Source organism: Physella acuta, unplaced genomic scaffold (genome assembly GCF_028476545.2).
Source record: "Physella acuta isolate Inbredline_101_S28 unplaced genomic scaffold, ASM2847654v3 ptg000218l, whole genome shotgun sequence".
NCBI lineage: Eukaryota > Metazoa > Mollusca > Gastropoda > Physidae > Physella > Physella acuta.
The window spans coordinates 190,587-204,916 of NW_026731737.1; the positions used below are offsets into that span (position 1 = coordinate 190,587).

The window sequence follows — 14,330 nt, forward strand, 5'->3', positions numbered from 1 at the left end:
AGGTGTTTTTGTAAGTGTAGCTGTAAGCGTGCTAGTTGCTAGTTAGTTTTTTGAATATTTTTAGGCACTGTCGTTGTTTTAACTGTAGTTTTCGTACGTACAGTCAATGTTGGGGAGATTGTTGATGTTGTGTATACTGTAGTTGCTTTAGGTTGGTTTGTTGGTACAGTGTAGTTGCATGTTTTACAACATAGACGTTTCTCCTCATGATAGGCATAATGGCACATTGCTGCGGCACATTTTCTGTACCTATCTCCATACTCACAACCTAGGTAGAAAAAAAGATACAAAAAACATATTTAATTATTTTTTAAATCATGTATAATTATTACTGTCTAGTGAATTTATTTACTGACAACATAATGGCTACACAGCAGCACTAATGCAATTATGATTTGTCTCATTAGGTAGACAATGTTACAAATAACATTTAAATTTTGAAAACAAAAATTAATTACTGGTTAGGTAAATTATAATAATAATTATTAATACAATCGGCCCAATGAGGCCACACGACAATGCAATTATTATCTGTATCATTAGAGTCTTCTGAATAACGAGTCAAAAATACGATTATATTTTTAGTATAGGCATAGTAATTTCATGTGACCAATATAATTCAATATAACTAAATCGATTTAATTAGTTGTTAATAAATAGCCTTTATTATTAAACTATAGCATTTACCCTTTTTCTTCATGTAAACTTTTTTGCATGATGCGCAGCAGTTTTTGTAGTATTTGGTATTGTAGCACCACCCAGGGAAGGCTTGAATTATGGAAGAACACGAGATATGTTCAAATTCTCCTCCGGTTTCATCTCCATATACACAGTCATCTAAACGGGTAATAAGAAGTCAACTTTTTATTGACATAAATGTGGGAAAACAAGTAACTCTAAATTCTTAATTTAATCCTTTTTTAACGCACACAAGACTGCGATAAACATTTTAATTCATAAAAAAACAATTGAATAGACCAAAAGAGTTTAACTTGTTATTTTAACGTACCATCCACTTTAGGAGCAGTGGCATCATTTCTACAGCCTCCATCCTTGCATAGCTGTTGATAATAAACAAGGCATTTCTATTTGTATGTTGTGTTTATGGTCTAGCGGTAGAAAGATAGACTGCTAACTCAACTCAGGGAAACAAAGGCGGCTGGGCAAGTTGCTGACCACACTATCTCTTCATCAACTTAAGTTGTCTGAAGCAGATCAACTTTACTTCATGTAAATGATATGATGATGTAACGTTTACATTTACGTTATGTTTCGTCGGTGATACATGGCAAATGATCTCAGGACAAATGATCTCAGACGACATATCTCAGACAAAATGATCTCCCTTGCATGAACTACTACATACCTTGCCGTTAATCACCTGGCATGACCTACTACATACCTTGCCGTTATTCACCTGGCATGTCCTACTACATACCTTGCCGTTAATTACCTGACATGACCTACTACATACCTTGCCGTTAATCACCTGACATGACCTACTACATACCTTGCCGTAAATCACCTGGCATGACCTACTACATACCTTGCCGTTAATCACCTGGCATGACCTACTACATACCTTGCCATTAATCACCTGACATGACCTACTACATACCTTGCCGTTAATCACCTGACATGACCTACTACATACCTTGCTGTTAATCACGTGACATGACCTACTACATACCTTGCCGTTAATCACCTGGCATGAACTACTACATACCTTGCCGTTAATCACCTGACATGACCTACTACATACCTTGCCGTTAATCACCTGAAATGACCTACTACATACCTTGCCGTTAATCATCTGACATGACCTACTACATACCTTGCCGTTAATCACCTGACATGACCTACTACATACCTTGCCGTTAATCACCTGACATGACCTACTACATACCTTGCCGTTAATCACCTGACATGACCTACTACATATCTTGCCGTTAACCACCTGGTATGACCTACTACATACCTTGCCGTTAATCACCTGGCATGACCTACTACATACCTTACCGTTAATCACCTGGTATGACTTACTACATACCTTGCCATTAATCACCTGACATGACCTACTACATACCTTACCGTTAATCACCTGGTATGACTTACTACATACCTTGCCATTAATCACCTGACATGACCTACTACATACCTTACCGTTAATCACCTGGCATGACCTACTACATACCTTGCCGTTAATCACCTGACATGACCTACTACATACCTTGCCGTTAATCACCTGACATGACCTACTACATATCTTGCCGTTAACCACCTGGTATGACCTACTACATACCTTGCCGTTAATCACCTGGTATGACCTACTACATACCTTGCCGTTAATCACCTGGCATGACCTACTACATACCTTACCGTTAATCACCTGGTATGACTTACTACATACCTTGCCATTAATCACCTGACATGACCTACTACATACCTTACCGTTAATCACCTGGTATGACTTACTACATACCTTGCCATTAATCACCTGACATGACCTACTACATACCTTACCGTTAATCACCTGGTATGACTTACTACATACCTTGCCATTAATCACCTGGCATGACCTACTACATACCTTGCCGTTAATCACCTGGCATGACCTACTACATACCTTGCCATTAATTACCTGACATGACCTACTACATACCTTGCCATTACTCACCTGACATGACCTACTACATACCTTGCCGTTAGTCACCTGGCATGACCTACTACATACCTTGCCGTCCATGCAACTCGTCCCCTCCAACGCTCCAGCAGAGCTGCACCGTTGTGATGTAGTATTGTAGCATCTCATCTGTCTACAGTAGTGTTTGTATTTATTTTGCTGAAAATATATGCATAGATTTTAAATTAATTTAAATTAAGGCGAGTGTCATAGAAAATACGATTGCCTAAATTATATTTTAAAAAATCTAATGTTGTTTTGAAAAACATAGCTTGAGTATAGTTCGCTTTAAAAAATACAGGAAACAATATCATACATAATGTAAATTCCTTAAAAACATCAAAATAGATTACACTTACCTTAAAGGTATGTCATTAATAAAAAACAGGACAAAGACAAAATGTAAAATTAAAAAAGAAAAACACGTGTCCATAAATGATTGTACTTAAAATGCTAAAAAACATGAAACACAATTAGTTTAGCTTCCTAAAAACAAATTGCTAAAAATATCTGCTCACCCTACAATCAAATGAACCATCACCAAATTTTAACACACACTGTTCGGTCGGGGTATACATCTGGCCGGGTAATTGTCCTGTGGTCAGCGTTGTCGTTAAACATTTTGTTCCACTCCTATAGACAAGCATATATTTAGGCAGTAAACAGCAGGGGGGGGGGGGGGGGGGGGGGGCTTTTGTTTTTTCGGTATAATAATAATATTTAACGATTATTGTTTCTTTGCTTTTTTAACTGTTACCACCACACACGTTATATATATATATATATATATATATATATATATATATATATATATATATATATATATATATATATATATATATATATATATATATATATATATATATATACAATTCTCTTCGTAGACACCACGACGCAAGCCGACTGTCTAACCTTCCTCCCCCCCCCCTCGCTCTCCATCCTGGTGAGCTGTGGCCAACGCCGAATGTTTATAAGCCGTGTCGATTTAGTGACGGCTATTAGGGACAGACAATTTAGATTTCAAACGATTTGAAAGGAGTGGTAACTAAGGGGAGGCTACTTTCACGGGAGGAGGGGGAGGGGGTGTTAGGGTGGAGAAGAAAGGGGGAGATATTCGTCCTTTACGAGTTACTGATGGTGTTTTAAAGCAAATATTTTCAGTCGCAGCATTTGTAGTGTAAAATTCACAAAATATGAATTACTGTAAAATGGAAAATATAACACCTAATTCGTTTAATTAATTTCTAGTAATAAAACCGAAACACATACAGATTACCTAGTACATTTTCGTATTTGTTCGATTTTGCACATAAAAAGTTACTAAAATACCTTTTTAAACATTGCGGTCCAAGTATAAGGTGGAGTAGAAGGAATGTTATGGTTAGCAGTATGCGTGTCTACATTTACTTTCCCTTAGATACACATCATACCTGGGTGGACTTATGTTATGTTTTACGTACTTGAGCCCGTGATCCGAACTCAAGGTCATAAGATTAGCAGTCGAACTCTCTACGGTTTAACCACACCGACTCACATAAAATGCTACCTCAACATTGTCTTACTCAGTATTTAGAAGTGCGTTTACATAAGCCGTGAGGTAGTTGATGCTACAGTTTGAGAACCTCAAGGACACAACATATGTATTATTGACTGACGGTTCCATAAGGTAGCCGTCGTCGACGGAGCAGTTGTTGTCGTCTCCATCATGGTCAACCCCCAAACTGTTGAGCAATATATATATATATATATATATATATATATATATATATATATATATATATATATATATATATATATATATATATATATATATATACTCTTTTAGTCGTAATGATCCTTACGGCAGTTGAAGTGGAGTTCATATGATTTGATATCTTTGTATATGAAGGAATTATGTAGTTATGGTGTGCCAAACAGCCTCTGCTTTCTCTAAAATTAGTCGTGTACCCATTAGAGCTAGATTAACTTCGAGGTATGGACCTTGATGCGAACTCCAGAACTTTAGGCGAGCAGCCGAACGTTTTAGCATTCGACAACACTACCCTCTTAATCCCCCCCCCCCCCCCATCCCACGCAATTAGAATATGAAAAAAAGTTAGTTATCGTTTTTCTCTGTATTTGCTGTGTCTGCATATTCAGCGTGGGGAGAAGGTTTAAAGAAGGCCAAAGCCCTACATTTTATGAATATCCACTTCAATTTATCGATAGAATTAGACATATATTTGCAAGAGAGCACACACAATAAAATAGACAGTAATTCTCCATTCAATAAATTGTTCTATAAGTATTTGTTTAGCTTAAACACCCCATTTACCTTTAAAACCAAATACAAAGTATTTTTCACAACATTTTGATTTTGAAGGGAGTATATTTATCAATAAAATAACATAGGTCTTCAGTCCTCAGAAACGGGATATACACAGTATAAATAATGTAAAACGTAGCATTCCCTTCTATGATTTTAACGAACCATAAGACTGAGTTCATAATCTGTAGTCCTCGGCATTTCAACGCCTATTGTGGTAATCACCTTTCACATCCGCCTTTACTTTTCCCAACGTAATACAGGTACCAATTAGAGCTGTGTGGACTCACATACGTCATGCTGTCCCAAGTCCGGACAAAGACCTAAACTCAAGACCCGTTAGATCTAGCTATGAAATGCTCTACCGTTCGACCACGCCGCCCCATCATCCAATCATCTTTTCCCAGACACATGGGACAGATGAAGTAGAGTTAATCTGCTTCAGACACATTGGTAGATGAAGGGATAGTGTGTTCAACACATAACCCAGCCGCCTATACTTTCGTTACTTGAGTTATGTACCAATCAAAGCTGGGTCGACCCAGGTACGTTCAACTAACTTGTATGTAAATCTATCATTCGACCACTGCATCCCCATAGCCAGTATACAATCAAACAAAAAAGGCCACCAACCTATGAGCCAGTTCGTGTGCAGCAATCTCGCTTCTAGAAGTATAATCTCCTCCGTCGTTAATTATTGAAGCACTCTGCTTAACATTTCTGCATGTGGCGCCATATATGCCAAATCCTTAAACAAATACCTACACATGTAATGTACTGTTTATATTTAGTAAGAGCAGAGCTGTTTTCCTTTACCGTGATTAATAAACACTTGTGAAAATACATTCACCTAATAAAAATGCTTAGTGTCTTAAATGCACATTAAAGTATTAGAAAAGGTAAGACATTTTTTTTGTAATGCGCGATTGCGAAAAAAAAACCCCAACCTAAGAAAATGCACTATGCGATATTTATTCAACATTTTTTTTTTTTAATTTTAATGCTAAAACTACCAATGATGTAGAATCCCCTAAAAGAAAATACTAGATATTTATTTATGCGTAATATGTTATTGTAAAAGCAGAAACATTAGCTTAAAATCAAAGCTATAAAGGCGTTTGTCAAACAATTTACTCCTCTAACCTAGATGTAACACAATAAATTACTAATTCATTTAACCATTATTTATGATATGCAATACTATTTCTTAGAATAAAAAATATGCAACAAAGCATAATGAATTAAAAACAAGTTAATTAAAAAGTCTAGTGACATTTAAGCGCAATTTCCTTATGTTATCTAAAAATAGCTCTGTCGTAGCGTAAATCAAGAGCAGGGTTAGTAAAACCATTGGTTAGTTATTAAAACGTTTTTTATTATTTTTTTTCAGTATTTTACATGTTTTATTTACAATAGAGTTACATGACTAAAACCATTGCGCGCCTAGCTACCGAACGTGATGTCGCAGCCATTGAACGTGATGGCGCAGCTATTGAAAGTGATGACGCGTGTGGTGTGGTTGGATAAAAATGCCTACTAATTCGGTCCAAACTTTAATTAATTCAAAAAATTTTTTGTGACCGAACGAAAGGATATTTTTGAAAACTTTCTTCGGCAATATTTTTCTATATTATGGCAGGAATCGATTGGTACATGTTTCAAGTCGCTAAGTGGTCAGGTTGCCGAGATATGGGCCAAAAACTGCATTTTTTGAGGTTTTTTTGCTTTTCCGGGAAATCCACGAAAGAAACCCGGAATTTTTTTGGCCTATGTTCATCCTCGTAACTTGCTTAACATAATTACTTTGGCACTAGTCCTCGATATTGCTTCGTTGAGGAGGAGATACGACTTAAACCTGCGGTAATGCTGCGGACACACATCAATCCATCCATTCATTCATTCATTCATACATCCAGAAATGACGAGTTAATAAACGCAATTCTCCAGAATGGAAATTGCGCTAAAAAAAACCGGTATTATAATTCTTACAGCTTATATAGTAGATCAAATATCACACACTCACACACATTCACACACATACATATATATATATATATATATATATATATATATATATGAGAAAACAATATTTGAAAATTGTTTATTGATGTTTTTTAATGCATTATTTATATAAAACCTTTATTTATTAAAAAATTTTTTATATATATAATTGGGGGAATATAAGCCTGAATATCATATTTAAAATAGTTGAGGATGATTATTAAGAATAAAATGATATTATACTTTAAAATAAATCCTACCCTCAAGATGGTCTCCAGTTTTTGAGTGCATTATCTCGTAACTAAGGGAGACAATAATGGTTTTGATTTTAAACATTCTCATTCAGAAACTTATAGACATTTTCAAACTTGTATATAACTTACAAAAAAAATATATTAATATATTTTATTGACTTTTAGAGACTAGAATTTTTATAACACTTTTAAAATATTATTTATGTACTTCTTTCACGTCCTAAATTTTGAAACGTAGAATATTCTCTTTCACAAGTTGAATTTTTTAATGAATACAGACATATCCATCCCCTGTATTTTATATTAGCACAACACATACGCCGATATATATTGAATAATATATTTTGTTACCCAGTAAAGACCATCACGTGATCAAAAGGAGCGAGATGTTTCCATCCATGGTCTTCAATGAACTGAATCAACAAAAAACTTGCTGGTCGCAGGTCAACATGACCGCTCGCCAGTTTTGCCAAGTCGCCGGTAAAGAATGAGACTTCTGCATTCTATCAGATATTTGAAAATGTAAAATGATACATTATTGAAGCAAATATAACATTGGGACGTCGTGGATTTAATCGGTAGACCGCTAGTGTGGTAACCCGAAAGTCGCAAGTTTAAATCCGGGTGCAAGTCAGAATAATGACACTTTTTTGACTTATTTTCTTTTAACACAAAATTAAGCCGTTGCTTAGTTAACCCATCCCGTATACAACCATTGCTTTCTTAAAGTGCTGTTATTATGTTGTTTTTCTATCTTTTTTAACACAAAATTAAACCGTTGCTTAGTTTACCCACCCCGTATACAACCATTGCTTTCTTAAAGTGCTGTTATTATGTTGTTTTTCTATCTTTTTTTTATATAAACGGCCAATGTGAAAAATGCCTCCGTTCCTACTGTTGTGGCCGTTATTGAATAAATTGATTACAAAATAAATGTATAATAAAACGTTTGCTGAATTATCGTAAAAACCTAAATGAAACATTATAATTAAACTGTACTAGAATAGTGTTAAAAATAGGCTTACATCCCGCATTCATAATTATTTCTTAGTGGAATAAACGATGCATTAGGAATCGATCTTAAATCTTCATTGTACTATTATGATGTAATAATAATACCACGTGCGTATTACAAACACATCGCTAAATTTTAGTAAATTAATTGAGTCATCAAATGAATATTTAAAATGCATGTATTTATAGTGAAGCAAAAAAAATTGGTAAAATAAATTCATCTTTATAAATTATCAAATTAATCATACTAACCAGAACTGAAAAATACACTCAAGATTATCCTTGCAGCAATGAATTGTGTACTACAGTGGAGTAAACACAACCATATTATATCACATTATATCATGTTCTTTTATAAGTCTAGAAATACAAAATACCTCGCAGATGATGATTTTAGCCAGTCGGATATTCAGCTTGAACGATGTCGACGTTATGGCCTGGTAAGGAAGATTCATCTAAAAGAAAAAAATACACAATCTGTGTCATTCTAGTGGGTATTATTTCATTCCTTTCTATTTTATAGTTTCCATTATTTGGTGGGTTTTTTTTGCATGGAATTAAAGATTTAGATTTTACAAATGTATTGAACGCGTCTTACCCTATGGAAAATATAAGCGTAATGCTCATGTACATTTCTGTAGGCATCGAATTCGGAACCTTTGACTTCATCCAAGAACATGTTCCATCGCTTGTAGTCTACCATGGCGGTGATGTCGATGTAGTAGTCACCACTGGCTTCACGACGCCGGCGACGACTCTGGTGTTTTTGAAACGTTTCAAAGTTTTCGCCGTCTGGGGGTTCACGGCAACAAAATGATCATTACATTTTATTGTCGTTCATTATATATATATATATATATATATATATATATATATATATATATATATATATATATATATATATATATATATATATATATATATATATATATGTCATTATTGGTAAATCGTTAGGTTTGTTATGAATAAACTGTTTTAACATCTAAATAACTCAATATACTTGCATTTAGCTAATAAAATATGATTAATTAGTTACGCTAGATGACAAGTTAATTTAAGTACATACCTGGATATCTATAGTCGTTGTGAAAATGAACTGTCCGTTTTGAATATTGGATAGTATTATCACGATAAAGTGTGTACTTTTGTTTTGCATATTCGAACTCTCCTCTCTGTAAGTAGTAAGAAATGCGAGTAGTGTTTCTTTAGTTGGCTACACGATAGGTAAAATTAAATGTATATTTCTTTCTAATTGAATATATCCTTGCTTCTCCCTGACTTTCCTTACACATACGTTTACTATCGATTATATTAATGTTATAAGTAATAAGTAAATATAACCGCAATTTCCAGCATCTAAAGGCGCGCAATTATAATACTATATCAATTTATGTTAAATTAAATGTTTTATTAAAACAAATATTCCATAAGTTTGACTAAAATATGTTGGAAAAAATGAATTTTATTATTATTTTTTTTATATCGTGTAAAAGTAAGTTTCCCTTTCAAACCTGACGGTCTATGCAGCAAGTGAAGTTCACTTGTTTCTTTGACCTCGGCATATGGAGAGATATTATGGTCAGCACTATGCCCAGCCACCTTTACCTTCACTAACGTGAGTTAGGTACCCACTGTTTAAAACCGCCAATCAAGCAAATGTAAACCTTACCAGCATTTCAAACGTTAGATTTCTGTTTGCGGATTTATTTAGTCTTTGGATTTGAAACGAGGCTAGGTTTTTGATATCCTGGTAGTAACCAATATTCTGCAAATATGGCATATAAAAATATGTTTTATACATACCTATATATATATATATATATATATATATATATATATATATATATATATATATATATATATATATAATATAAAATAATATTTATAATATATATATATATATATATATATATATATATATATATATATATATATATATATATATATATATATATATATATATATCATTCTATCTAAATATATATATATATATATATATATATATATATATATATATATATATATATATAATATATATATATATATATACATATATATATATATATATATATATATATATATACATATATTCATATATAGGTCTATATATAAAATGATTTCATTAAGCAACTGTTTAATATGTTTGCCACATCTTAGTAGGAGACTAATACTAAAACGATCGCAGCTGTGAGGTTTGAAATATAAATATAGCAATAGATTTAGAATTGAATGTGTAATGATTAGATGGAATTGTGGAGATGGGGGTTATTGTGATGAGGGTGTTAATTTTGATGTGGTGCTAGTTGTTGATTATTGGTATGGTATTGTGATGAATGTATTGATCGTGGACGTACTGGTATGTATTTGTTAATTTGGAGATAGGATCAATTGTTTAACTATGTGAATATCGCTTCAATAAAAGTGTTTGATATGAAAGCCAAATACAAAACAGGTTTTTTGTTTTTAAGAAATACGGTCATTGGAAGGCTGGGATGTGTATGTGGGTGGGGGGAGGTAAATGATGTAACAGAACGAGCGAGTTGTGTTGAACAGAAATACTTATGCAGATAACGTTTTTAAAGTGCTTGTTTCTACGTATTAAACTTTACTTCACACCTAACATAACGTTTTGATTTACAACAGACTACAACATATTGAAGCAGCAAATGTTAAGGAAACTAAGACTTGGTCCAATCGAAACGTGCCCTTGTGGCGTGGCCCCCAGAGAATATAGAACACGTCTTTCATGACTGCAGCTTGTATCATTAGGCGCAGTCTAGACTCTGGCCCTAATACAACTCACTATAAACATTATGGGATGTCCGAATACCTGGAGACCACAGTCCAGTTTGACAATGACGATGAACTGATTGCCGGACGCTCCCGATATCTTTCTATTTCTTCGTTCTTAATTTTAGTGAAGGGCCCCTCCAGAAAAAAATAAGTATTCGTGTCAACTGGTAATGCTTGATTCAGGCCATTGACTCGGAGTTCAGCCTGCTTTTTATTTTGGATTTGCTTCCATCGCCTTTGTCCAACCTATAACAAACTACAAGGCAGCAGTTGTTTTGATTTTAGAGTTGTCTCTCCTAGAAGAGCGGCTGTCCCCAGCTAACGAGCCTCATCTGTCTGAGGGTTCAAACTCGAGAGTTTTCGCCAAACCCTTGCCTACGATATACATTATATTACAAACGACAAATACAAATACAAACATAATCCTGTTCGACCATGACGTTAGACTGATTGCCTGGCCCATCCTATATAAATAATTTTAAAAAAACTACAAACGAAAAAATAAATAAGAATTCCGCACCTTATTTGGCTTAAAACTGACACTTGATCGTAAAAGTCTAAAATACTTGTCCCGTGTGAGTGTGTACAGGGGTGTGTGGAGACCCATGGTGTGGACGCGCTTGAGTTGAAGCGGCACGAACTTGGTGCCGTTAATGTTGACTGTCAGGTTGACGATCTCTGGCAGCAGATGGTGAACCGTATCGCTGGTAGTGTAGGTAAAGCTCCCGGAAACTTTAAAGAAAACAAGAACAAAGGTATATTCAAATGTTGATCTAGTTTAAAAAAAAAATCGAAATAAAAAAAAACTATGTTTAGATTGTGTTCTTTTCTTAAAAAAAACAAATAAGGATATTTAAAAGAAATACAACGTATATTTTAATTATTTTTTTCATTAAAGAAATAAACGAATTTAAAAGAAAGGAAAAAACAGCATTTAAATTTAGTTCTTTTTAATTAAAAAAGAACAAATTAATTTTAAAAAGAAAGAGTAAAAAAAAACAATTAAAAAAATAAACAACATACAACTTTAGTAAAAAAAAAGCAGGATAAAACTCAAGAAATTCATTGAACAGACAAGTTCATAAGGTTTTACCAGAGGCGCAGGAACTGAAGTCAAGAAAAACTAGATGAATCAAAACCAGGGAGGTGAAGAGGGACATAAACATTTTGTAACCTGTAAAATAGCAAATTTACGTTCAAACACATTCAAACGTATAAATACAAAAGTACACACACACATACACAAATTATATATATAGATATATATATATATATATATATATATATATATATATATATATATATATATATATATATATATATATATATATATATATATATATATATATATAAAAGCATATATATGTATATATACCTTTGTATATATACACATATATGTATACATTTGTTTATATACATATACATTTGTATATATAAATACATATATATATATATATATATATATATATATATATATATATATATATATATATATATATATATAATATATATATATATATATATATATATATATATATATATATATATATATATATGTTTATATGCATATACATTTGTATATATAAATACATATATATATATATGTATATATATATATATATATATATATATATATATATATATATATATATATATATATATATATATATATATATATATATATATATTTATATATATGTGTGTGTGTATGTATGTATATATACGTTTGTAAACACGTTAAAAAATACCCGCGTTTCCCACCTCTTTTATCAAGTCTAATTTGTTTCTGACAAAGTGTCGCATGACGATCTCACCAAAAAAAAATTACAACATTCTAATTAAGCCAACATTTTTCTGATGTTATTTAATCAATATTGTAATTAAAATAATAATAAATATTTTTATAGGGGCAAGTTCAGCTGTTATTAGATTCGTTCGAAGTTGAAGACTTGTTACATCAGAAATATTTTAATTTAAAAATAACAGTTTTATGCCGCGTCAGCATTAAATGACTTTGAAGGACTAAAAGAAACGTCCATAGTTCCAGGCATAACATAGTTGATCTATGTAACTTTTTAAAATCTGTAAACATAACTAAATGTTCTCTGTAATTAATAATTTGCATTAGTAAGTTATTGAAAGAATTATTCTGTTTTAAAATGTATACATATTTGAATGTCAAACATTTTTTAAAGATGTTTAAAAAAAATATTATATATATATATATATATATATATATATATATATATATATATTTATATATATATATATATATATATTAAAAAATAAGCAATATTAACAAAATAAAATATTTTTATAAAAAATTATTTTGTGACAGAAAAAAACAAATACTATACTATTTTTGTAATAAACAATTAAATACAACAGTAGGCATACCACTTTTCTAACGGAATGTTGCTTATTGTTCCATGGCGAATGTTACTGCCTCGAATATAAATTGTAAAACACTAAATAATTTCGTGAAACTGAGCGCTTTGCTTTTAGTACGCGTACAGGAAGTACAGGAGTTGACACGATTTGCCCAGTTAAGGCGAGGAGTGAGCGAGGTAATCTTGAATGGAGTTCTCGAGTATTCGAAGTAAGGTGAGCGTGTTAGAGCATGATTTGTAAGTCTTTTTAATTTCACATAAATTAATTGTTATCTATTTTACAATTTTGTATTGGCACATTACATTAAAAACTTGTCTTTTGTTTATCTATCTATATACTACAAAAAGCTAAAGGTTTGTATTTTTTTTTGTTTCTTTATCTGTTCTGTTAGATTAGAGTATTTGCAATATGTGTACAACTGTAACTCTATTTATGTAGAGAATAAAGTTCTTTCTCCTCAACTGTTACACACACTTTAATTTAAAGACGATAATTATTTTATTGATATATTCCTTTGTAGAAAGACTAATTTCGTCATAAAAGTTAAGAACAAATATCCTACTTTGTTTACACAAACATTAACAATTTTCTCAGTGACTTACTTGAAACGTAATAGAATGTATCAAAAAAGAAACGCTACGTAATCTGATAAACAAAATTTAACTCCAAACAGAAAATCATGTATACAAAAGTACATTGACTTTTAGAGACGCGATTTGAAGCGCATAGCATAACGGTGTAAATGTGTTTTGTTTTTTTTAAATTACACGAATCAAAATGATATTGTAACACCCATGTAAGTCTACTTCTACAAAAATCGATCGTTCATACAATAACAAAACACCACGTCTAACAACACCGAACCACCCCCCCCCCCCCCCACCCCGCA

General features: G+C 32.4%; 2 protein-coding genes across 2 annotated transcripts; both read right to left on the reverse strand.

Moving 5' to 3' along the window:
• Positions 1-2: 2 nt before the first annotated feature.
• LOC131937678 (A disintegrin and metalloproteinase with thrombospondin motifs 15-like) lies at positions 3-8,976 on the reverse strand. Its single transcript, XM_059295284.1, has 7 exons — positions 8,856-8,976; positions 8,635-8,712; positions 3,202-3,316; positions 2,735-2,842; positions 1,010-1,061; positions 688-837; positions 3-268 (listed from the first exon to the last, which is right to left on the reverse strand). The coding sequence occupies exons 3-7, from the start codon at positions 3,259-3,261 to the stop codon at positions 39-41; spliced, it is 600 nt and encodes a 199-aa protein (XP_059151267.1). The 5' UTR covers positions 3,262-3,316; positions 8,635-8,712; positions 8,856-8,976; the 3' UTR covers positions 3-38.
• Positions 7,591-14,102, reverse strand: LOC131937700 (uncharacterized). The gene is made up of 8 exons (XM_059295304.1): positions 14,044-14,102; positions 12,144-12,224; positions 11,571-11,782; positions 9,927-10,022; positions 9,324-9,429; positions 8,856-9,049; positions 8,635-8,712; positions 7,591-7,746 (listed from the first exon to the last, which is right to left on the reverse strand). Exons 2-8 carry the CDS (start codon positions 12,214-12,216, stop codon positions 7,591-7,593), a joined length of 915 nt encoding a protein of 304 aa, XP_059151287.1. The 5' UTR covers positions 12,217-12,224; positions 14,044-14,102.
• Between the last annotated feature and the right edge of the window lie 228 nt (positions 14,103-14,330).